Below are 27,290 nucleotides of genomic sequence, written 5' to 3' on the forward strand. Positions count from 1 at the left end.
TCATGGAAAGTAATGCTTACGTTACTTTTAAGTTACTTTTGCGTTACTTTTTTTTACTTGGCTGAAGCTTGATCTCTTTCAGGCTTTGCAGGTGTTTTTTATGATTGCAAAAATGTCAAGCTCTGGCCTGCCATCTCCGTTTCTGACTCAAAATGTTCCTGCTCGGGCACACAGAGTGCGTAACTCTACGTTAACATGTTCAGTTTAATTCAGTACATTATTTAATTTTTTCAAATCAAATTAATTAAACTGAAAAGTACCTTGCATTACTTTTTTTTTTAAAATTAACTCAAATATTAATGTGTACATTTATAAAGTAATGCGTTTGTTTACTTGTTACTTCAGAAAAGTAATATTATTACGTAATGCGCGTAACTTGTAATGCATTACCCCCAACACTGGTTGTGCCATCTTACCATCTTGGGTGTGCATTATTTTCTAATAATTTTACCGCCTGTTGCAATTACTCCTTACATAAAATATTAATGATAATAATTATTATTATACTTAATTTGCTAAATATTTTTAATATTTACTGTACAATAATTTTATTTTACTGTCATGATTTACTTTGCAAAGTTGTCCAGTTAAACTTTCAAGGCTTCATTTTGACAGAGTAAAAGTAAACACCTCCTGAGATCTGAATTTGGAACGCTCACATATAAGCCATAATTCTTGGGAAATGTTCTCCGACCACCGAAACAAACCAAGTTTTACGCCTGGAAATGCTGTGATTTTCTATAAATGAGTGGCACAGTTGTGTTTGCTTTAGAAAATCGGCCAACCTTTGCACAGGATAAATTATCCTCACCGCTGGACATAATGGGTTTTATCACAAGCGTAATAGGTTTAGGAAGTTGATAAAGCGGTCATTTTCCACTTCGCTTTCCTCCAGGTTGTCTGCAGAAGTTTTACGATATTCTTCTGTGGTCTCAGCCAAGGTGTAAGTAGCGTCAAGTGTATTATTCAGTTCTCTTTAACTCGAGAGTGTTTATTAAAACCCTGTGCTTTAACACAAATATCTCCACCAGCCCCACTGACTCGCTTTCAGTCAGCCATTGATCTTTACAGCCATAAACATTTAACTTCACTGCCATTTGATAGTCTAAACTTAGTCGTGTATTTGACTGAAATACTCCAGAAATTTAATTATAGTCGCCCCGGGCTGTTAATCACAGACTCACGAATGACAAGCATTGAAATCCACGAGATATCCAACATTTATTTTGGAGCTCTGCCTGTGGAAATCTCATCGCTAGCAGTGGTACAAATTGAGAATCTTTTTATCCAGACCACACTGGCACGAAATGAAAGCCTGGACCGGCCAAATCAAATATTTGCCATCCTCCTCCTATAGGGCCGCCGCGTCAGTTGTGGCTATAATTTGGCTATTAGCAGGTGGGTCAGCGTTTTGATTTAATCAACGTCTAAACATAGTATTCAAACATAAAATCCCCCACTGCTCTCTTCAGTCAATAAGCCACAGTCAAAACATTTCTCCTGTCTCCGGCTAACCGGTCGACGGGAGTTATTTAAGTTCACGGCACCAGTACGTATCGCTCGCGGCCCAATTTGGAGCCAGACCCAGACACCGAGGCTGCTACGAATTCCCCTCCGCGCTGCGAAACGAGACCTCCGCTCGCCTCTTAACGACACTAATAGAAATCACAGCTCCGGGCAAGCGTAATGAGCGGGCAGGAGCCGATGCTCGGAATCATTAATATGTATTTTCAAAGATGGAATTTCCAATGACTGCCAGCTAACTAAATATAAAGACTCCGGTTGGTTTGGGTGGCCTGAAAATGATCTGGTCTACCTCACGTTGGGCTCCAGAACTCTGAGTGTCATGTCAGACTGTCCCGAGTCAGTTTTTGGAAGACTTGATGGTTTCCGTTAACCCGCACTGAGACGCGACTCCCTCCATGTGATTCTTTGCTGTGTGAAGGTTTGATCTGGGGGAAAAAATCAGCTCGTAAAACCGTGAACCTTTTTTTATGACACACAGCCTGGTGTTGGGCTCATATTGACTGTTATGTGAAGGTATTAAATTGGTCCAGGATGAGGAAACGTCTAATTATAGGTTTTGACCCGCAACTTAACACGTTTAGCCGTAAATCCGAGTGAAACCTGTTTGGTTGCTATTAAGAGGGATCATTACACCACACAGCTCTCTTAAAGTCCTGTGAGACAGACTGAAGTTGAATCACTGATAAAATTGTGTTTTAAAGCATTACATCATAGCCGAGCTCTGTAGTTACAAAAGTATCTTTATGGAAAAGCTTATTGTGATATCACAAAAATTTTACTTGACTATGGATGAATTCCAGATTGGCATAGAAAGGGAAATGCAGGAAGCAAACACTTTTCTGTTCTTCATACTTAAGCCTCGTTCAGACCACCAGCAAATTTCTCGCTGTGTGTCGCCCATCTCTTTCAATGAGGCGTTTTTAAAATCTGGTTGTCATAAACAAATAAGTCCCGTCCACTCCAGAGAGAAGAATGGCGTGAACTTTACTGCTTCGCTCCCATTGGTAGTCGCTTCCGAAAATCGCTCATCATTTGCATAAAGTTGAACTTTTCTTAACTTTCTCGCGTCACTGGACAGACCTGTCTAGTCGCCAATAGTCACTTTCGCTCAGAAGTCACCAAGCTTTTATTGAAATGAATGAGATTGCAGTGCTCTGCTACTGATTGTTGCTCGCTGTCTGAATGGGGCGTTAGGTTTATTAATTAAACGTTAACAGTAACCGATGATGTTGATAATAATATTGATATTAATGTATGTCTCTTCTGTTTTATACAGAGAATTGAGAAAATGACCAGAAACATGGATAGCAATCAGTACAGTGATTTCTGCGAGAGTCGACAGTTAAGTTTTTGTAAGTATTTCTTCACATTTATTCATTGGTTTGTGGTTTTTAAATGATCAGTTTACCTGCTCTGATCGCTCAGTGATATTTTCAAGTATTTAATTTCTTCCTCATTATGTACAGGCTTATCTACGGTTAGTTACTGTATTTACGGTAAGTCTGTGATGAGCGGTTCGAACGGCGGTTCTGAGCTCAAAACTCGTGGGCTTGTAAGAACACAGCTGTGGGATTTTGAACACACCACTGTTGGGTTTTGAAGGCCACAGTTTAACACTAATAACATGTTCACTGGCTTCATGCCTCTCCAGTTACTGCTGCTTATTGGGATCAGACTGCAGGTCGAGACAACAGCTCAATAAATGTGTGTGAATCTGTTGCATAACTGACTGACAAAAAATCTTACCGACAGAAAGCAGTTTTGAGAGAGAGAGAGAGTAAGCGTTACTGGATGAACAGGCTTTCTTTAAAATTATATAAATGCACATTATACACTGTAGTATGTGACAATACAATTTTGAACTGATTGTTGTTGCATTATAAAATTATAACCTTAGTCTATTCAGTCTTGTCTATTTATCTAATGCTTAAAACATCCATACTGTGCAGTAAACATACTGCATATTATTTTACAGTATTGTACAGTAAGTAGTGTACATAACTTCAGAGACATGCCGTGTATGAAGCTTCTAATAGATTGCCGCAGGGACGACGTATTTTTGTAGACCAACCTGGATGTTAGCGGGACGCGGGTTCCCTCGCCAAGAAATGTTTCCCATAGACCTTTGGATTATAGCAAAAACTAAGCTTTGTGTTTAATAAAAGTTTATCATACCTGCATGTTTGGTTTAACAAGATAATGATTTTTAACTTTTATGATTTTTGAAGTCTAAATGCATTCACTAGAAATGAAACGCTAACCTTCGACTATAAGTGAACTACACCACAGTCTCTCGAAATCAACGTCATCACCACTGCAAAAAATTACTTTCTTACCTAATATTTTTGTCTTGTTTTCAGTAAAAATATCAAAATATTCTTAAATTAAGATGTATTTTCTTGGTGAGCAAAATGACCTAGGAAAATAAGTCTTGTTTTAGACAAAAAAATAGAAACTTTAAGTGAATTAGTGCATAAAACAAGCAAAAAAATCTGCCAATGGGGTAAGAAAAATATTTTGAAATAAGTTTGCTTTTTTCTTAAACACTTAATTCGAGACAAATTGTCTTATTCCATTGACAATGTTTTTGCTTTTTTTAAGCACAAATTTGCTTATATTTTTTATCTAAAAACTAGACTTATTTTTCTAGGTCAATCATCAAGAAAAGTTCAATCATCACAAAGAAAATGTAAGACTTTTTAGATATTTGTACTGATATCAAGACAAAAATACTTAGTAAGAAAGTAATTTTTTGCAGTGACCACCCAGCTTTCGACAGCTCTTTTAAACTTTATTTAACACATTTAAAATTTGTTCCCTAATAAAGAAAAATTCTGTGGATAAATGTTTGTTGGGAATTTTTGGAAAAAGGTTTTTGAGATCTTCATGCGTGACGTCTGGTGAAGTCTGTAGTCCCAACTTCTTAGCAATCGCCCTTTAAAAGACACTTTAAAGCTTTAAAAAGTCACATATGATGGTATCATTTATGTGTTTTATGTCTTGGAATTAAACATGAAAATATCTTGGGCTTATGAATGTTATTTAAGGTGTTTAACCCAAACCCCATTCATAAAACCCATTGTTTTTTTTAGGAACCGGAAGTGCTAAAATGCTAACTCCATCCGAGTTTTGCCTACAAAAATACGTTATCCCTGTGGCACGCATTGTCTGCATCAGGGGTATCCAACCTTTTTGTGAGCAAGGGCTCCCACAATAGATAAAACAGGAGGGCTACTATTTTTGATAAAGTCTACTCAAAACTTTTTTTTACTTGTTAATTTTATTTTATTTTACTTGTTGATATGTTTTATCATTGTTTAAAATGTTAACATACATAAAAGAAGCCAAGCTAATATAAATATATGTTATATATAAATATTAAAATTGAGGCTATTATCAGTATATGCATTGGTGGGCAACTCACAGACGGGGGCACCATGTTGGAGACTACTTGTTGGATGAATCTTACATCTAAGTGTGTCAATATTAAAATTAATATAAGAACTTTTAAAATGATTTAATATTGAATGTAAGAATTTATGTTTTACCTGTAGCAAATAAAGTGTATTTCGTACACTGTGAAGATTTTTGTGTGGCCTTGCCATTTTCCAGACTTGTGAGATACACCCACAGTGATTAATTTTATGAAGATTTTAGTGACAAACTTAAACTTTTAATCATTTTTCCTTTAGCTAAGAAGGCCTCGAAATTCCGCGAATGGCTGGATTGCAGTAGTTTGGATCTCAAGCCCAACGCCATGTCCATGGAGATCCTTTCATATCTGGCCTATGAAACTGTAGCCCAGGTGAGCTGCGGTCAGACCACAAACCTTTACATACTGTCTAACATCCAGACTCTTTACATACTGTACCTGTCAGCGCATTTACATACTCTACTTCCAAACTCTTTACAAATGAATTCTGCCAGCGCTTTTACATAGGCCTACTCTACCTGCAGACTCTTTACATACTGTACATGTATGAGCTTTAACATACTTTACCTGTAGACTATTTACATGCTCTACCTGTCAGAGACGGTCGGCTACTTTTCCTTTGAACCAAAGCATGAAAGCACATTATTCGGAGGCACACTTATCTCACGTAAATTAAAATGACAAACTGTATCATGTTTCAGTTGAGACTCAAAACTCAATTTCAGTTGCCGCTTGTCCTGCATCTCGGTGTGCAATGCAATGAACCTAGAAAGCCAGAAAATAACCAAGTGAATTCAGTAAAGACAATCATTGGTTCTTGTGAGTGATTACACTTTAAAAAATGTTCAACCAAGCATTTGGTCAAAAAGGGAACGAACCTTGCCTGCTGGGTTGTTTTAACTCAAAATGCTGGGTTGTTTAGCCCAATTTTTGGGTCAAATATAAACATTTTCTGGGTTCATTTGAACCCAGCTGCTAAGCTCATGCCTTTTTGACCCAACACTGGGTAGAAAATAAGCAAGCTTTTTTTGAGTGTTGCCGTCATATTTGTCATGATGAAATGTAGTAATGAGACATGCAAGAACCATTGATAGTCTTTACTGTAAAAATGCCTTGTTGCACTTTTTTACACCAAATAAAAAAATGGCTTAGCCTATTATTAAACAATATTGTTTGCCATGTTCCTCTGGCATTCAAAAAAACCAAACTGTTAGATGATAAAAAATCCTCTGCCTTGTACCACGTGCTTTCTGATGCCTCTTCTCTCGGCTACAATTTCAAGTGCAAAATGATTAAAGACATGTTTTTTTTAGGTGTTAAATAATGGTGCAAATACCCATCATAACATTAGTAAATCACATTGCGTAAATCATTTAAATATCTCCTTCCATAAATGTTACATCTGAAAGGGAAACTCCTAGAAATGCATATGCTATTAGGTCAGTGGCAAAAATAACTAGACCACACCTTTTCAGCGCTAATGATCTACAAAAAATCAAATGATGCCTTGAAATCGAAGGATGCATTAAGGTGCACTAAATTAAGGAAAACATTTTATTTTTCTGTGAAGATTTCTTTTAAATACTTTGGAAGCATTCCGATATACCAACCAACTTTTAAATTTTTTTCCCCTTGTTATTTCTTCATTATCTCTTATACCACGGGTCTGTTGAATGCTTTATTCTGTGTGTTCTATGGGTGTTGATTATTTTTCTGTAAACCGCACACCTAACTTGTCAAATGTTTTAAAAATAGGCACCAGAGCCTCCGCTTTGCGTCGTGCCGCATTACCACCTTGGTGTGCATTATTTTCTTATAATTCAATGGCCCGTCGTCAATTATTCCTTACTTATTATACCTCATATGTGTTTACTTTTTTTTTTTTTTTCAGGTTGTTGATCTTGCCCTGTTGGTTAAACAAGATATGACTCCTAAAACAGGAGATCCTTTCCAGCGTGCCATATCTGCCACCTTCATCCAATACGGAAACTCTTCTACAGAGGTACACAAAACCCTTTAAAGCTTTTCTTTACCTGTGACTTATATTGCAATTATTCCAAGTTACATTGCTTCAAGTTGTTTCAAACCTGTTGGTATGTAGCTCAGAAGCGTAAGACATTGGTTTATTTAGCCAGTGTGGGATTGTTTGCTTTTAAAGTGTGATATACAGTACTTTACTTTAGTACACTATTAGTGCACGCTTATTTTGTAATCCACTGTTCCCATTACAACAAAACCTAAAAGTTAGAAATGGAGTGTTTTTATCACTGGTTTACTCTCGGCCAGCTGCTGATCTTCATGTTAGTTTGATCATCTTCATCATCATTTAAAAGGCTTTAATTGAGTATCTATTAGCTTCTCTGAATGCCTGTTTATCAGAAAAGAAAGTCTGATGAGACTTGTCTGCACTGCGGGTTTGACCTCATGCCAGGTTTGTGCAAAGTGGTTTTGGGCGGTGGGATCCGTTTTGGATGATGACCACAGAAACCTCCTCCCTCTCTCTCAGTCAGACTGGTCCAAGGCCACTGTGGGTCTGGATGCACACATGGTATTTTCCAGCCTGTATTCCAGTATTGTTGTTTTTACTCGTCTGAACCTTGGGGGTCGGTTTGTGTTCCCATGTGGTGAGAGTGACAGAATGACCCTGCAGACAGAGATTGTGTCTTAAAACTGCAGGTGATGTTTTGCGTAGATTTCTTAATGTTTTTTAGTTGTGACCTTAGATGCATCATCACCGCCATACTTAAGGTTATTTTTTTTTCAGTATAAAGCCAACTGTTGTTTAAAAACTAAAGTTGTGTGATGTCAGAAATGTTCATGGAGAAGGACGAGTACATTGTGATCTTCAGAAGTGTAGCGGGATTCTAACGTCATTTTTTAACAAAAGAAGACAAATGTATTGATTAAAAAAAGTTGTTGGTGTGATGAAGTCCATCTTGCAGGTTTCTGTATTTACATTCATGCATTTGGCAGATGCATTTATCCAAAGAGACTTACAGTGCCATATGTGTGTTCACTGTGGATTGACCCCATTATTATTTATTTAATATTTACGTTTATTTGTAAAGGGACATCCAATGCATGCATCATAGTGCTTGTAGCATGAGCTAATTTGAAAACTTGTCCCTAACGGCTTTTTTAACTATAAAAGGGACACAATAATCAAGAATAATTTAAAGGAAAGAAAAAAAGAAATTTTAATTAAACAAAAGGACAAGATTGTTGCTGAATTAACCATGATTTAGTAGCTTTTCCAAAATTTTACAGCCATCGGAAAAAAAAGGATGTTTTACAGAATGCAATTTTACAGTTTCCACTAGAAGCCGCTCTAGTGGATCTGCAATCTTTTAAAAATTGTACATGAAGGCAGTGGCGGCCGGTGAATTTTCTTATGAGGGGCGCAAATTCAAAATATGTGTTTGGAGTGTCGTGTGTTGCTCGTCATGTCAAAATACACTTGCCTAAAGGATTATTAGGAACACCATACTAATACTGTGTATTGGATGGGTACATGGTGGTCGTAAAGGGATGTACATGGTCAGAAACAATGCTCAGGTAGGCCATGGCATTTAAACATGCCAAAGTGTGCCAAGAAAACATCCCCCACACCATTACACCACCACCAGCAATCTGCACAGATCCATGTTCTCATTCTGTTTATGCCAAATTCTGACTCTACCATCTGAATGTCTCAACAGAAATCGAGACTCATCAGACCAGGCAACTGTCCAATTTTGTTGAGCTTGTGCAAATTGTAGCCTCTTTTTCCTATTTGTAGTGGAGATGAGTGGTACGTGAGGTTGTGCGTGTTGTGGCTTCACAAATGCTTTGCTGCATACATCGGTTGTAACGAGTGGTTACTTCAGTCAAAGTTGCTCTTATCTATCAGCTTGAATCAGTCGGCCCATTCTCCTCTGACCTCTAGCATCAACAAGGCATTTTCGCCCACAGGACTGCCGCATACTGGATGTTTTTCCCTTTTCACACCATTCTTTGTAAACTCTAGAAATGGTTGTGTGTAAAAATCCCAGTAACTGAGCAGATACTCAGTGAATACTAAGACCGGCCCGTCTGGCACCAACAACCATCCCACGTTCAAAATTGCTTAAATCACCTCTCTTTCCAATTCTGACATTCAGTTTGGAGTTCAGAAGATTGTCTTGACCAGGACCACACCCCTAAACGCTTTGAAGCAACTGCCGTGTGATTGGTTGATTAGATAATTGCATTAATGAGAAATTGAACAGGTGTTCCTAATAATCCTTTAAAAAGGATTAGAAAGGGTTTATGATAAAAGAGACCCTCACGTTCACAAAATACTCGCAAGACACTAACTTAACACTAAACTCTGATTACACATGAGTTTAAGCGAGTATCTGGCAAATGCGAGTGTCTCTTTTATCATAAACCCCTTCAAAGCATGCATAGGTTGAGATGACGCGCTGAACACATATTTTGAAATGACGAGTCACACACATGACAGGCTACATACATGTGACGAGCTTCGCATCGTGCGTCCTCGAAAAATAAGTCACCGGCCCCCGCTGCATAAAGGCTTAGGGGCAAGGCCATTTAAACATTTGAAGACACAGATTTATATCATGAAAGAAGACTAAATGATCAAAACTTAAAATCTTATATCTGCTTAAAATCTTACAATGGTCTTATTTTATGTGCTTTCTATCTAAAATTGTCAAAGCTCTAGTATAGAGACATTCAATCCATGACCTTGCACAGCCATTGCAATGAGGTCAAATTGTTTTGCATGGTGTTAAAGCCACAGCCTAGCGATTGGCATGCATATGATCATAATCAGTCAGTCCCAGACTTCATCCCTCTCATGTGAGATGTTATAGTCGAATAGTCAAATAGACTTTTGATATTTGAGCCTACCACCTTTCAGTCCCATCATATCTTTAACCACTTGGCCATAAACAATAGTGATATGTTTTTTTTAATCTCTCTTCAGGCTGGAGCCACCAAAAGAGAGACGGATTCTCCAGAGAACACCCCACCCTCCACCCCGAGCGTTCCTCTGACCGCAGGACATCAGAGTAAAATTCACTCCACAACACAGGGTAATGGAGGACTCACACAGGACGGCAGCAGTAAAGTTAAACAGAGGAAGAGGAAAAAGGTACAGTTTAAATATATTGACACGCATACTGTACATAAAATATTTTGGGATGTTATTGTGTAGCAGTTCTTAAACACACTATCGGTCACTAAAAGTGAGTGGTGTATATGAAATAGTCCCACCAACAAATGCATTATATAGACAACTTTAGTGTTATTCAAATACAAAGTCGGTCATGTTTGCAACACCTCTGGGCAGTTATTTCATGCATGCAAGAATCTACAGAATTAAACAGCATATTTCGGACCAACAATAAAAAAAAGATTTGCAGTTCAGAAATAAATCAATAATAATTGTATTTGTTTTAAACTCAAATCCTTTCACATGGTAAGTGTTTTAAGGCTCTAAAAATCTGTTTTATTTATTGTGTACAATTTCTGTAAAGTTTCTTTTGCTTTCCTTTGCTGAACTCTGAGAGTTTACGGTCAGATCTATGTTTGTCAAATTCACCCTTGCTGACAATTCATAAAACAACAAATAATAGAGAGCGCTTATATCTCCGTGGAGGTAAAGGGCTTGCCGAGCCTCCTCACCCCATTTCTAATCTGAAAAGTGAGCGTTTGTGTCCTCGCCAGGCTGCGTTTATGCATTAAACTGCAGGACACCCACCGTCTTTTTGATTTAGCAATAATCCGAGCTGTATTTTTCTCTCTTCTCCATTGCAGAGCTCACCGGCCTGTGGCGCAGAGTCTCAGAGCAATGCCATCCAACCCACCCACATCAGAGAAGCCATCAGGCGCTACAGCCACAAGATTGGCCCGCTCTCCCCCTTCTCAGTACGTAATAACAGAGCCGTAAAAGAGTTATATTTATAATCGCAGCACAGCCCCATTTTAAAGTGGTCAAGCCCTGAAGTATTGGAATTGTTTAGAGCAATTTGTGGTTAGTGTAATTTTCCTCATAAAAGTCACATAGATCTACTGGCGAATTAAATAAGCAGAATTTCTATCCTTTTTGGAAATACAAAGGAGATTTAATTTCGTTTTGTTTTCCGTAAGTTCTGTTTACAGCTGAGAAACGTCTACTTATTCTGCGCTCTTACGCATGCGACCCGACTGCGAGTTATAATTTTCCATCAGGCGCAGAGCTGTGGGTGTTTTAAGTGTTAGCTTGTGCTGGAGAAATGACTTTTGGAGGCTTTAAAACAGTCTCGCAGCCAATTTGGAGGGTTGTGCTATTGTGGTCAATCTGTAATTCACAGGTAATGAGCAATTTACCAATGACGGGCTACTTGATCGCTCCCAAGCCAGCGACCGCGAGAACTCTCGTCAGTATCGCTTCTGCGCGCCAGTTTTTTATTTTAAAGTTTGTTACTTTTCATTGATGTAATCCAGTTAGTGAATAGCAAACTAGTGAAGTTTTACTGCGGTACATCACTGTTTTATTTCCGTTTTAGGGAAGTAAACTGTGCCTGTTTGCAGTTTGGAGTTTCTTGCACCTTGTTTACTGCAGATGTTCAGTGCAAACAAGTCATTTTGTGGTCTTTATCGGCCTTCGCAAACCAAACCTGGTGAAAGGACCAGAATCGTATTATTTCCTGACTACTACGACAATTTTTTGTCTTGCACCAATCTGGATACGATTCTGGGTCAATGCGTACGAGTTTTGGGATTTTCCGTGGTGTAAACATGAGGCTAGCATGTTTAACTGTAGAAAACCAAGAATTGCGCAGGGACGCGGTGTGTTGTTTAATATATAAAACAGGTGTTATATGGTTTTCCAACCTACAGTATGACGAAGAGTGAAGACTTCCAGATGTACTCTGGTGCTACTCGTGTTAGTCTTTGATGAGTAAATCTCAGTTCCTCACTGGAATAATGAACTGAGTGACGACCTTCAAAACTGAGTTAGCATATAATTGCCGCAGTTTTATTGCGACTGGAGCCAGTTTAAACTTTGACCAATACGTAATTTTTAATCTGATCTTTTACCGCACGGTTTGCCTCCAAAGGTGCTCTTGTTCAGACTGTCAGATGTGTGTTACTGTAGGCTGCTGACAGACGCAAGACAAATTCTCATTAACTGTTAGCGTGTTTGGCGGTACGGCCACATACCGCGCTCTGCTGTAAACACGAGATGTAGCCGTAATAACATTTTAAATCCGTGCAACATTCTGATCACTCCCCCGGACTGACGCAAAGAGAAAAAGCCGATCTGGAAACATTTCGCTTTCACTCAAGTTTCACCGTTTTTGTAACCGTTGTGGATGTGTGGCATTATGTAATTTAAACGTCTGCCCCAGTGACTGCTGTTGGCGGCTTTATCGGCCTCAAATTACCGAAATCAAGTCATCGTGAGATTATTAACTTTGAAATCGAATTAGAAGAGTAACGCAAGACCCACAATCATTTTCGAGATGACTCGATTACACTCACGCACGGGGGCAACGCAATTACCTCCCCCGTCCGGCAGGACAGAAAGTCAACGGCCAGGCACAAATACAGTACTGTACGCTTTCATCCGATTCCTCGGATGTTTTAAAAGGATCATCTCATCAGATGGAGTTGTTTTGTGTTTGTAGCTGCCAGTTTTATAGATGCTTGGCAAAAACATCCTTTTCTTATGGTTCATTTGACCTGCTAATGTGAAGCTAAGAAAGACAAGTGAGTGTATTGTTGTGTGTTATACACAAAGAGTGCAAAGCATTATTGTAATATCTGCTGGGATTTGTTGTTAGTGCACAGATATGTGACGTTTTCATAGACTTGTGTTTGTTGAAAGCAACAAATGGCTAGAAGAAGTAAAAATCCTGACTGTGCGTTCATACCAGATGCGAATGAAGCAAATAAATTGTGCTTTTCACGCGTAGTTGTATGCTTAAACATTTCAAGTTAAATCTTGTCTTTTGCGCATGCAATTCATACGCAAATAAGCTCAATTTAGCTAGCTTATAGTCTCACTGTGTGTGTATGTATGTATATGTATGTGTATATATATATATATATATATATATATATATATATATATATATATATATATATATATATACTGTAGCTCAAATTGAGTAAAGAGTTGAGTTTTTTACAAATTATCAGATTGTCCGACCTCCTCACTCACTTTCTTCCAAGCAAGATCCTTTTTATTCCTGTTTTACAAAGTTGTGTTGTACATCTGGGTATAGGGCTGTCACGATTATGAAATTTGGCTGACGGTTCATTGTCTAATAAATTGTGACGATCATGACGATTAATTGTCTGTTTTATTGCTTTGACATTTAATTATTAGACATTTTTTGTTTGTTCATTAAATAATTTTCACACATTGTTGTGATTATTTAAATAAAATCTTTTGCAAGGTTTACCTTCCAGGAAATATTAATACACATAACACATATTTAAAAGTAATTATTTAATGAATATATCTTTCAAAAACTGAAACATAACATAAACACAATAAAGTGTCTGAAAAAACCTGAAAATAAAAAAATACATTCCTGCAGCTCCCCCTTGTGTTTTTTAGAGAGATTTGCAATCATCGTGGTGATCTAAAATCATCGCGATGAGGTCAAACAATCGCAATGAGACGTTTATTTAATCGTTTTGATAGCCCTATCCGGGTGTCCACATACAGCAACGATGATTTTGTCCTCCATTGTTTTTTTGTATTTCTGCCTCAGCTCGCTAAGTCGTGAATACATCACTACTAGAGCAAGCTCCTGATTGGCTAATGTGGTGCGAATATTCAGTCATTCACACAAATCACACCGCAGGATGTCTATCATGTCTTTGTATTGACTTTACATGTAAATCACTCACGCTTAACGTTTTTTTCGTGTCTGGTGTGAACGTACCATGAGATTTGAAAGCAAATCCGCATACAGTGTAATGAATCACATGGCATGCAAAACATGAAGTTTTCATGAGTATCTGTGCAAAAATCACACAGTGGTGCTGAGCTGGTTCCTAGGCTGTTGCTATGCAGTTGCTAAGGTGTGTTTTGGTATTTAGGTTTCAAACCGTGAAGGGCAGGTGAGTCTCCAAGGTGTAGTACTTTGGGTTAGCGGATTCCCAGGCAGCAGATGACTCTGGGCCGGATCCACCACGAAGTCAGCTGCTCCAGCCTGCTAAATGGGTTAGTTTTGGGGTTTGCTTTACACCCCTAAAAATTGCAATCTGAGGAAGCTAAATGAAATCATCTATATCCTTAGTAGATGTGTTTAAATTTCATTGGCCTTCTTGCATCTTTCGAAGTCGCTGTGACAGCAGTTTTTTGTCAGTCGCTTTTTGTGGTTTCCCCTTCTTTCACTACACGTAAGACTTTGCGCCAACGACAACAAACGGAGGGGTGATGCGTCTCCGCTCGTCTTGTTTATTGCTCCGTCGTCTCCATATCTGAGGACGGGACTTGTGCCGGGCTGCTGACATCCACAGACAGTGCTCTTGTCAATGCCTCATAAATACTGTGCTGTAAATGGCCCATTGGAGCAGGTTTTACATCCCTGAATACCAGTTCCGTTTCTAGTATTGGCATCGGATGCCGGTTCCTGCGCCGCGTGTCTACAGAGCCATTCAAACCTTCCCTAACAGTTACACATTTACAAGCAGAGACATTCTTCCCCGCGGTTTGAATAGCTTGTTATTACTCCATGAAATTGCCTCGGGGATGTCAGGAGAACGGTTGGACTGGCAGAATAGTACAGGAGCGGGTCAGTCGGACTTGGAAGAATGACATACGGTAGTCTTCCAAAGAGGCAATATTTTATCGAAATGATATTCAAACCTCCCAGTGCAGAAATGCAGCCTGAAGTACTGGCGCCATTCGAAGCAAAGCGTGATGTTTGTCTTTGAAATAAGTTTGTCAGAGCGAGAACGGGACTTCTAAATTCTGACCCTCGAACACAAAGGACTTTATTTGTTTTTATTTAGCGCCAAAAATGTTGGCAGCGGCGGCCTATCTTTTCTTATTTGTTGAGGCATCGATATGAAAACACTGCACCATTAGAGGCATGAAGTTGAGATTCTGGTGCCAGAAAACTCTTTGCTCTTTCTCTCGCTAGATTTATGGAGTGGTTTTTTTCCCCTCTTCTTCAGTATAATTTCTGTTGAGCTGCATCTGGAAGTATTTATTTCAGTGCCATGTAATCCATCTCGTGGCGCGGTAAACAGACCGGCTATTATTTTTGAATAAAGTCTCATCTTCAGGCTTGCGCGCTGCCTGCAGCCCTCCGCCTCTTTCAGATGCTCTTGATTTACAGGGGGTTTTTCCACAAGATGACCCCCAAATCCCACTTCACAGCGTGGTGGTGTACACTACGGCCCATTAAGTCGGAGTTTTGGGATGCACTTCCCCACTGGAGCTGTTCGGATCTGGCCGGGCTTCCACTCCCCAAATAACGGGGCTTCGCAGCACAAAAACAACTCTAATCCTTTACCCAGAAGTCTCAGAGGTGCTGCTTTACTCTAAATCATACTGCTGTTATCGTTTGTCAACTGCAGACTCGTGGGTTCGAGGAGAACAATTCGGATTGTAATAATGCTGTTTACATTAAAGCCACATTGGGTGCAGAGATAACCAGTGACACCACACATGTCTGCCATTTAAATAAAATTAAATTAAAAGATATAATAATAAAGAATGACAATATAAGATTGTCTACTGTACTTTACGTCCTGCACCATGGCTGTGCAACCCTGATTTGCAGACACAGTAGAGAGAGACACAAAAGACTGAAGTCTGAAGTTCATTATTGCATTAAAACCCACACTTAGCCTTGTCTGTTTTACTAAGCCCACTAGATTTCAGGTCACATGCATTTTCGGGAGGTTTTGACCCGGGACGGCTGTACACCGATACACTTGAACTCGCAGGCAGACTCGGAGCCTTGGCAGTCTGTCGGCGGGGAAATCCCAGTCATACGGCATCTTGCGTATCATAGCCTTGATCCAATTCAGCCGGCTCCAGGCGGACCGAACCTCCCAGCGTATCCTCATCCTCTTTTGTGAGGCGCCAGCACACACACATTCTCACATCTGTGTTATCCCGCTCATGAATATGCACAAGCAGGAGTTACGCATATAGCAACGTCTCATTACGGCCAGTGAAATGCACGCTCATGCTACCTCTATCTTGTCTTGATGTGGTGCTCAAAATGTATTTATTTAGATTTAAAATAATAGTTCACCACATTTACGTGGCCTCAACATTTCGAATATAGCATACAAGTTAGTATGGAAAAAGCGGTAGCGCTACGAATATAACGGTTTGATTTTCACAGGTAGTACTGTCTATATACAGTACTTTTATTTTGTAATAATACCATATATCCTATATATTTCTTACTTCTTTTAATTATATATGCCTGCACTACTGTAAAAACATAAACTGTAATTATGGTAATTTACGGTAAAGCTGCTGTCCTACAATGCAAAATTGTAAAAAAAAGTGCTGTGGAAATACAGGATGTTTGAATGAAACTTTTTTGCAAAATAGTATCGCTGTATAATCCAACCTGCCAATTATGTACTGTTCGTGTATTCTAGTGCTATTTTTTGTACTTGTATTGAATTTCTGCTAAACTTCCCTTTTGTGTTTTATTAAAGAATGCATGTCATGCTGGTTTGGATCGACATGATGCTGAGTAAATGATGACAGGATATTCATTTTAAAGTGACCTATCCCTGTTTTTCCCTCAGTCTTCAGGGTAAAGTTCTCGCTCGGGCTCGATCTTTGTTTTTCTTTGTCAGTATTTATGTTCTTTTTGTACCGGAGTGTTTAAATGTATTCTTGACCTCTTTGTCTAATGTGTATCTTGGCCTGCCAACTTTGCGTAAAAACGTCAGAAAAGGAACCGCTGGAGGTGTTCGGAGCAGAAAAATGCACACCACTCAACTTTATGAAGCGTGCGAAGGACTTTGTTTTGTTTATTGTTGCGCACGATGTTTCTGTCTTCGTCAAAGCGGCCGGGCATCGTAAAACAATGACAGTCGGGAGCATCTGCAAAACGGTCACGCACAAGACGACTCCCAACAAAGGCCATGCGTGGCGTATTGTTTACAACATTGGATAAACAATGCCTGATGGCGACCGTTTTATTGGGCATAAAAGTAGGAGGGAGACAGAATGATATTGTATCTAATGAGTTACATATGCGAGTTTCCCTCAGTGTAACACTGATAATCGGCGTGTCATCTCTCAGCGGAGAGGAGACGGTTTGTCTCTCACATTTACGCCGCTGCCCGAGACTCGACGGCCAATGTGAGGACACGACAGCGCTGATCAAAGATAAACCTCCTCTCACCGGGGGTCATCCATCTTTTTTGCCGCAATCCTGGCAGAAAAGAGAAGTGCAAACAGTTTCCTTCCTCACGCAAACAAGACGACCAAAGAAGCTTCTCTTTCATCTTGGCTCCGTTCTGGGGCACTCGAGAGTTTAGCTCTTATTCTAATTTGAATGCTAATTCGATCATGCCGAGTTAAATATTTCAATAAGCTATTGCTTTTTCTTGTACACATCTGTCAAATCCATACGGTTTTTCTTTTTTCCATTAAATACCAAAATCTCAATTTGTGCAAATAATTTATAGGATTTTAAACATGGTACTCCGGTTTATTGGAGTGCTTTTATGATGCTTTTTGAAGCACTACAGCTTTGGACATTATACAGAAAATGTGTTTTACAGAAGAGTCATTATTTATGTCATGGGTCATCCTGCAGTTTAGAGATTAGACTTTCAAATCTCTATAATGATGACAGAGTCGTCCATTCGTGATGAATTATTTCTTTTAACAACTATGACAGTAAGGTCACCACAACGATCCACTGTGAACCATCAAGCAATTATTGTGTAATTGTGCTGTAATCTTGTGCATACATTTTTTTAAAAATATTATGTAGACAGGATTTTCTTCTAGCTGGTTTGAGCAGGACATTAATTCACATCATGCTACCAATGCAAATTCAACAGCTTGCACAAATAACTTTCAACATGTGGCGTCTATTCATACCAGAAGTGAAGGACGCAAGCATGCATCCAGTAACGGCTTCCAGACCCCTGCCGGCCCTTCGTATCGTCCCATCCCAGATTTTCCGATCCATACGTTCTGGATTCTGGCAGAGCTCGTAATATATACGGGCAATAAAATCAGCACGGGTCAGTCGCTGGGCTACTGGAATGCATTTTGACTTCTGTACGAGACCTCTGAAACCACACGCGCTCTTCTTCCTCGTGCTGTCAGCGGGATGGGTTTCATCAGAGACACGTTTTTCCCCTGGCTGATGCTTCCTCTGCCTGTGTTGCAGATAAATTTGACCTCAAGTTTTTCTTGGACTCTGTCGATGTAGTTTAAGCCGGCAGGTCTGTGGAGGCCGGTCGTGGTCCGCCACCCACTGCCAAGGCCGGAGCCCTGCCTACCTAAAGACCTCCATGGTGTTGTTTCCATAAGGAAAGAGAGAAGGTCTTACTTAGCACTATTTAACTGCAAAATGGAGATTTATGAAAGATCGAGTGGTCGCTAAGGGTTTGCAGAGGTTGAATTTTTCATCCACAAGGCATCCGTTAAAATGTTTCTGTTATAAATGTAATGTAGTTTTACAAGAACAGAATGAGATCATGAGTAACATTAACTGTAGGATTAACAGGATTTTATTTGGAGTTTCTTTCGTCTTTCTGTCTGCAATGTCATTATTTTGCTAAAAAGCTCAAATGATAAACTTCTTTCCCTTGAAAAATGTACTGTAGGGCTGCAAAACGATTAATTGTGACTAATTGTTTGCCGAATAAAAGTTTTTGTTTACATCATATGTGTGTTTAATTTTTTATTATAGATAAATTCACTCACATGCATGTATAATTTTAAGAAACAAAATATATATATATTAAGTATTTTTAATTAAAAATTATATTTATATAAATTATATTTAAATATAAAAATTAGAGCTGGGAAAAGATTAATCGCGATTAATCGCATACAAAATAAAAGTGATTTTTTTTGCATAATATATATGTGTGTGTACTGTGTGTAATTATTGTGTATATTTAACCACACACACATACATATTTTCATGTCAGTTTTTTTTATTTATATCAATTTTTTAAATGTATATATAATATAGAATATATAAAAATATAAATAAATATATATACACATGTAAATGTTTCTCTAATACATACATGAATGTGTGTGTATTTATATGTACATAATAATTACACACAGCACACACTCATATATTATGCAAAAAAATCACTTTTATTTTGTAAGCGATTAATCGCGATTAATCTTTTCCCAGTCCTAATAAAACTTTATATTATGCACATGTAAATATTTCTAAAATATATACTTATACTTGGGTGTTAATGTATATATTCATAATTATTATATACATACACATCTATAATGTAAAAACGTTTATTCTGCAAACGATAAGTCGCGATTAATCGTTTTGCAGCCCTTGATAAATGCTTGTGTATGTTCGGTAGATCTTCAGTGTTGTTTACCGTCAACTTTTCAGTCTGATTCACAAGAGCAGACGTGTGTTTAAGACCAGGCTCAGATGATGACAGATAACAGGGGCAGAAAGGATCCAGGGTGAAATATTACTGAAACTACCCACATAATAAATAATGTACCAGTGTTATATATCCAGTTTTTTTTATCTAGCTTAACATTTTGATGTGTTAATCTGTATTAAATCTGTACAGTAGATTTATGTTATTCTGGTTTTACCGCTTCTCCACATACATTAGTGACCTGTACAACTGCTGTAAGATATCTTAACTATAAAACAGTTATCATAACGATCATATATTTAGTTTATTATTTACTGTACGGTATACTTTTGTAGTGGATGTTGAATGAATCTATAGATATAGTCATAGTTGTTCAGACCCTCAGAGAGGTAAAATAAAGTCAGTTTCAGGACATATATCAGAGGTAAATCTCTAACACTGCTCCGCAGCATACGGGATGTTGAATCTCTGTAGCGGTCTTTTCCGTTTACACAGTATAAATAATAAGCAGAAGGGAGGACGCTACAACAGTCTCATGTGCAGCAGTCAAAGTTAAAATATATTCCACACAGGAAGGAAATCTTCATTCAGATATATCTCAATTATATACATATATCAGGGCGGATTTCATGGCTATTTATTTTTCTGGATCTTTAGGGAACCCCTCTTGGTTAAATTCCTAGAGGATGTGTATTTTTATGTTGAAAAAGTGAGTATAGGTGGAAAAAATTCAGTATTCATTAAAGCCTCATTCATCCACACACAAATCTGTCAAACAGGAAAGAGATCCGATCAAAATACACCGATTTGAATCAATCGGGTTAAATAATTTGAGCTTGTCTTTTAAAATATACTGTATGTTTTATAGAGATGTTATATTCGGTTTCATGATTTATTTTATAGCTGTACAAACATTTTTATAATTAAATGTAGGCATGAAAGTTTTTAAAGTTTTTTTATGGTGTTCTGGGTCTTTTGGGGTGTTGCTAGTTGGTTAATACGAGTCCTGGAGTTTTGGGGGGTGTTGCTAGTTGGTTGCTATGGTGTTCTAGGTCTTTAAGAGCATTGCTAGTTGGTTGCTATGGTGTTCTGGGTATTTTCGGGTGCATGCTGAAAAAGTTTGACAACCACTGTTTTAGGGTGGTGCTAGTTGGTTAATATGGGTTCAGGGTTTTTTGGGGGCATTGCTAGTTGGTTGCTGTGCTGTTCTATGTCTTTCAGGGCATTGCTAGTTTGTTACTATGGGTTCTGTTTTTTTGGGGGGGCATAGCTAGTTGGTTGCTATGGTGTTCTTGGTCTTTTTGGGGTGTTTTGCTAGTTGGTTACTACGGTTTTTGTTTTGTTTTTTGGGGGGGCAGAGCCAGTTGGTTGCTATGATGTTCTGGGTCTTTTAGGGTGTTGCTAGTAGGTTACTCTGGTTTCTGTTTTTTGGGGGGGCATAGCTTGTTGGTTGCTATGGTGTTCTGGGTCTTTTAGGGTGTTGCTAGTAGGTTACTATGGTTTCTGGGTCTTTTAGGGTGTTGCTAGTAGGTTACTATGGTGTTCTGGGTCTTTTAGGGTGTTGCTAGTAGGTTACTATGGTTTCTATTTTTTTGGGGGGGCATAGCTAGTTGGTTGCTATTGTGTTCTGGGTCTTTTAGGGTGTTGCTAGTAGGTTACTATGGTTTCTGTTTTTTGGGGGGGGGCATAGCTTGTTGGTTGCTATGGTGTTCTGGGTCTTTTAGGGTGTTGCTAGTAGGTTACTATGGTGTTCTGGGTCTTTTAGGGTGTTGCTAGTAGGTTACTTTGGTTTCTGTTTTTTTGGGGGGGGGGCATAGCTTGTTGGTTGCTATGGTGTTCTGGGTCTTTAAGGGTGTTGCTAGTAGGTTACCATGGTTTCAGTTTTTTTTTGGGGGGGGGGGGCATAGCTTGTTGGTTGCTATGGTTTTCTGGGTCTTTATGGTGTTGCTACTTGGTTACTATGGGTTCTGGGTTTTTGGAGGGCATAGCTAGTTGGTTGCTATGGTGTTCTGGGTCTTTAAGGGAATTACTAGTTGGCTAATACAGGTTCTGGGTTTTTTGGGGTATTGCTTGTTGGTTTTTATGGTGTTTTGGGTCTTTTAGGGTGTTGGTAGATAATACAGATTTTTTTTTGGGTGGGCATAACTAGTTGGTTGCTAGGGTGTTCTGGGTTTATTAGGGCATTGCTATTTGGTTACTATTGGGTTCTGGGTGTTTTGGGGAATTGCTTGTTGGTTTTTATGGTGTTTTGGGTCTTTTAGGGTGTTGGTAGTGAATACAGATTCTTTTTTTGGGTGGGCATAGCTAGTTGGTTGCTAGGGTGTTCTGGGTTTATTAGGGCATTGATATTTGGTTACTATTGGGTTCTGGGTGTTTTAGGGCATTGCTAAGTGGTTGTTGGTCTATAGATAAGATTTAAATGTAATGTTTTATTGATAGTAAAATCATTTTGCTTATAGCTTGTATTAAAGTAGGCACAGATGCAAATGTAAAAAGCAGTCAGTGTATGATGTCAACAGACGTGATTGTCTTACTGTGTAACAGATACAGGTGTAAACTCAAAGTCTTACGGCCGGTTTCAGACTGTAGGATCGGATGTTCTTCTGGTCCTTGTTTGCTCTGATTAGAAATCTGGTTTGCAGTGTGCTGATCCTATAATTTGACTGGAATATAATGACCCACCGAAACAGAAGTCGCAAGCAAATCAAGACACAACCTTTGAGCTTTGATATACAGGAATCTCACTTTATAAGTTCCAGGTTGTCCGATGTGAAATGAGAGCGCTCCAACATCTAACTCTTTGCCTTATTTTCTGTTGTTTTTATCCGGTCAGTTCATGTTTCTTGGCCTGGATGCAGTTTAAGTCATCTGAATCAGACTCTCTGTAGTCTGGATTCTGTCTCCGTTTGTCTTATGTTCTGTTAAAATAGCAGACAAACTAAGAGTCATGATATGAATGCAAAAACATGATTTGGATCTCAAGAAGGATGCCATCAACAAGCATCTCCTTTGCTGATAATTTTACCCACAATGCTTTTGAAAATATTGTTATGCTTAAACTTATTGTGATGAATTTTCATGTTGTTTTTTTTCCAATCTGTGGTTAAATAATGATAATTGATGATGCTGGTGAGAGTCCATAAAGACTTAAAACACTTGTTATTTTAACATGTTAGCCGTGACCGTCTCGGCCTGGATTGTGGTTACCTGAGTGATTCACATTACTGCTGTTTCTACAAGACATTATCCAGTATATTAAGTAATTGTGTTTTGTTTTGGGTGACCACTTATTAGAGCCAAGAGCTTACCAATGAGAAACCACTCCTCACATTTATGACTTCTTTTTTGAGATAAGAAGAAAGCTTAAAATGATATAAAAGATAAATAATTTGACAACAAATCTGCCATTATCACAATCATTGTTTTGTGGTTTGGTTTTTTGTTTACTTGTTAACTTGTGTGTATTAATAGCATTTTATGTATAATACAGTAAATCTGGGTATTATTTCTTAATTCCATATTAAACATTTTGGACTATTTCATTGCCAAATATAAGAATGATATACAGTATTATTATATATATTTTCAGTGTCTTTTAAATATTACTCAAGCATGTTTTTGCAATAATCTTCCGAAATAAAATACAGTACTGTATAACAACTGGTTTGCAGTTATGTCAACCGTCACAATTACACCACTTTCAACAAATCTGCCTCCAGTTTCCCCAAACACATTTATAAACCACTTGTGAACCGCACTTGTTTTGTATCTGCATTTCTAATAGACCAGAATGGTGTCGCGTAACCCACAGAACCAGAAATCCTTCAATTCGACATTAAAGAAAAAAGCGTCACATTCCAGCCCATGTCGTCTGTGAAACCGGAAAACGAGAGCCGGCCTTCTGCCTCTGTGGACCTCCGGTGTTAATTCATAACAGATTTTCTCATCTCTGCTCTTCTCTGACAGAGTGCCTACCGCAGGAACGGGATGACGTTCCTGGCCTGCTGAACTTCTGTAGGAATACAACCGAGGTGGACCATAAACGGGAGATGCCCGTCTCATCTGAACCCTCCGGACAGCGTTTCTCTACCATAAGTCTGTCTGTTTACAGGTTCATTTAGACAGAAAACCCTGCCACATGTCTCCACGTTTGGGTGTAATTCATGTAAAAGCTAGTTTATTTGGCATGTTTATTTTTTATTACTTTACTTTGCTGGAGGTTTCAAATTAGTTTTGGTCGAATAATTTCACCTGTTTACATGATTGTGTGTACAGCCAATACCTGATGTTTCAAGACTTTTTTTGTCTTTTATGTAAAATGTTTAAACTTCCATTTGATACGTTCTTATTTGACGTTAAGATTAAAAATGTTTTACTTTTACGTTCTACTTGTTTGTAAATTGGTAGACAAAATAAAACATTTTATGTGCGTTAAGAATTATATTTTTAATGTCTTTTAATATGATACAGCAATTGGGTTTTCCCCAAACAGACATTCAGCCAAAGATTCTTAAAACAAAACAACCATTTCCTCTTTTCCATCACAAGGAATCTTTCTAAAACACAGTTTTTTTTTAGATATTAACAAATATGCAATATGAAATATGCAAATTTTTTCAAGATGTGAAATTTGTCTCTGGTGTCCCCAGAATGTGTATGTGAAGTTTTAGGTCCAAATACCCTATAGAACACCTATTATACCAGGCCAATATTTGGGGATGCTTTATAATGAACGTGCAGTAATGAATTATATAAAGATTTAAAATAGAAATTATGACCTAACTGTGGACAATTTGGACAGCTGTGGGCGGGGCCTATGAAAAGTGATGTCAGTTTGCTCAAAAAATGTCAACATCTTGTTCCATGAGACTGTTGAGGTTTTACGTGATTTAAAAAAAAAGGGACTTTTGTCATTACAGGGTGGTTGTATACACACACAGGGGATAACCAGCCTGTTCTCACTGTTAATACGATTTACTAATACGTAACTTTCAAAAACAAAAAACATACTTTTTTGTATGTTTAAATAGCTGCTAAAATGTAGACATATTTGTAACCTTTAATCGTAGCAATATTACATTTTTACAGCTACAAAACGTAAAACATTTACACATTTTTTCAAACCATAAAGATTGCTGTATAATTTCTCTTTAACCATTTGATTAATACTTTTACAACCATAACCGTACCCCAAAACTTAACCTAAACACAAACTCTTTTTATACAAAATGTTAAATATACGTGATGTATTTTTTTACGTCCTGGGTAATGAGAAGCCTTTTATAGGCCATCAATTAGGACTAAAGCAGCTGATATCAATTAATACTGATAGGGGGTAGGGTTTCTCTCTTAATATTGACAGATTTCAGGTGATCTCCTGGATTTCTATGCCATTTTGCAATTTGTTCTCATCATGTGTTCAATACTTCTTCCCTGTGTCATTTCACTTTATTTATTATGACTCAACTTGTATACTTAAATGTTCTGATTTCTTTGAATTAATTCAATATTTGGCTTGATATCTGGTGGAAATTTTGTGTCAATAGCCCACTTAGAAATCCCCTTATTGATAAAAATGCTGATGTGTCAAATACTTATTTTCCCCGCTGTAAATGTGAAGGAAAATGTTAATCCAGCTTCTCTCTGTGAAGGTGCACATTTCAAAAGTACATCGACTGAAAGACCGCAATCAATAATTAACATATTAGTCACATCAATATGTCGATATCATACGTTTCAGTGTGTTTTAAAACTTAAGTAAATGTACACTTTATGAAAAATTAAAAACACACTTATTCTCGTGAGATCTTCAAACAACATATAAAAGTGAATTTCTCATATTAGGTGACCTTTAAAGGTTCTGTATTTCTTTATTTTTTCTTTATTTAAAAAAAGGATATCAGATAAGCATAGAAAAAAACACACTAATCTGAGCTCTGGACTCTTGGACTTGCTGGGGAGAACCTCCATAACATCAAAAGCCGCACAAGTGTACGCAGCGCTTTATTTCATTTTCCACAACTTCCTCACATTAGACACATTGACTGTGAGGTTTACCATGCACAGGTATCAAATAAACACCAGTAATATTGTTTCCACAACATACACATCTGCTAAAGTGTATTTTCAAGCACGTGTGCCTCACGTTTCCCCCTATGGGTCTGAATGAACAGATTAAGGTCACGTGGGTTTTATGGGCGCAGGTTAAGAGATCGACAGCGATGAGCTGGACCAGATACAACCTGTGATAGTGTTAAGAGTTTGAACAGAGTCGAGCGGCCCACATATTGTGTTGTGTTTGATGCCGATGCCCTCTGGGGGTTTGCAGCTGTCATGCGCAATGGCTCAGCTATTCCCAAAATGAAAATTGCTTTTACTTTAAAAACTAAAGATGTATAAATTAAATGGATAATATATGGCATGATTACACTGAGACCAGGTGTGAACGTTTCTAACGTGAGGTAATCTGCTATTATTTGATCAATGCGCTAAAAATGGACACGAGCGGATGATACTGATGTGCTGTGACGTGTCTTTAATGTGTCCATGTTTCTGTCAGCAGATAATAAACAGCTGACAGTAAAATCCTCACAGTATGTTAACGTGTTGATCCTTATGAAAGGCCAGAAGATGGAAGGAGATTTATGGGAAGTGAAACGATCTAGCAGGTGGCTTTTGGTTTCTTTTTATCTGGTTTATACCTCTGGTTACTGCGTTAGTTTTGGGTTTGCTTCTACATCAGGCACTTCTTTACAGTTTACATTTATTATAATAAACTTTTTTATCTGTTTTAGCACCTTCATACAAACAGACTTTAATAACTTCATGCATGTTTGACACTGCAGCTGTGGTGCTCATATGGGCGATAAGAGTTCAAATTCAGCTCACAGCAACCTCTCCACTTTTGTCCAGAGAGAAAGATTCGAAGTGAATCTGTGCATGTGAAATGTGACTGCAGTTCAATGGCATTACATCCACACATGGCCCGTCCTTTATGAGCATCATCCGGGAGTGAAATCCCAGCGGTCCACTGTCACAGCCTCCTGCATTCACGGGCGAGATGCAGGTCATGTCTGCCCATCACTGCTTTGAGTAATGGCTCACTATTGAAGACAGGACACATGCATCTGTTATCTGTAAAATCCATGTGCTTCTCTCTGATTTATATTCCAGTTTAATGCTAAAGTAATACAGTAGCACAGCTAAGGGCCATGAGCCCACGTTTCTCTATTCCTGGACTGAGCTTTATCCAAAAAGTAAATGCAATGTTAGGATTCTGAATGTGTTTGAGTGTTTATTTGATTTGGCTTTTCGGTCAATATCAAGAAAAGATGAAAATGTGTTGTTTCCTGCATTGATCTGAAGGGATTTTGGAAGTGTGGTCACTTGTAAAGTTTGTTTTGAAAGCAGTCCCATGAGTAAGAGAAGGCCGTAAGGTGCCGGTCTCAGTCGTGCATCACCGCTTATCTGACTTTTCATGAATTATGCTGAGTTCTTGAGCATCATTGAATGTTTGTATCTATTGTAATAGTTGCATATACGTCTCTTGATTGTCCTCAATGTGAAAAGATGAATCTTAACATCATACAGTCACTGGTGAAAATATTTTTCTGAAGAACAGGGAACAGTTTAATGGCTCAGGACAAACAAAAAACTTATAAACAACTAACACAAAACTGTCAATTGATTTTCCAGGTAACATCGTGCAGTATAAAGAATCAGGTGTATGTAAACTTTTTGTGTTGTC

At 38.2% G+C, this 27,290-nt stretch overlaps 1 protein-coding gene across 3 annotated transcripts in view; it reads left to right on the forward strand.

Annotated features, from left to right (window-relative positions):
• Positions 1-23,924, forward strand: part of supt3h (SPT3 homolog, SAGA and STAGA complex component) — a 106,121-nt gene extending 82,197 nt beyond the window's left edge. For all 3 annotated transcript variants that reach the window (XM_065254989.1, XM_065254996.1, XM_065255003.2), the window contains 6 exons: positions 2,804-2,879; positions 5,220-5,332; positions 6,852-6,962; positions 9,930-10,097; positions 10,763-10,873; positions 23,510-23,924. In XM_065254989.1, the coding sequence (XP_065111061.1) occupies positions 2,804-2,879; positions 5,220-5,332; positions 6,852-6,962; positions 9,930-10,097; positions 10,763-10,873; positions 23,510-23,551 (621 nt within the window). In that variant the 3' untranslated portion in view covers positions 23,552-23,924. The remainder of the gene's footprint in view (positions 1-2,803; positions 2,880-5,219; positions 5,333-6,851; positions 6,963-9,929; positions 10,098-10,762; positions 10,874-23,509) is intronic.
• The last annotated feature ends 3,366 nt before the right edge of the window (positions 23,925-27,290 follow it).

Source organism: Paramisgurnus dabryanus, chromosome 17 (assembly GCF_030506205.2).
Source record: "Paramisgurnus dabryanus chromosome 17, PD_genome_1.1, whole genome shotgun sequence".
NCBI classification, from domain to species: domain Eukaryota; kingdom Metazoa; phylum Chordata; class Actinopteri; order Cypriniformes; family Cobitidae; genus Paramisgurnus; species Paramisgurnus dabryanus.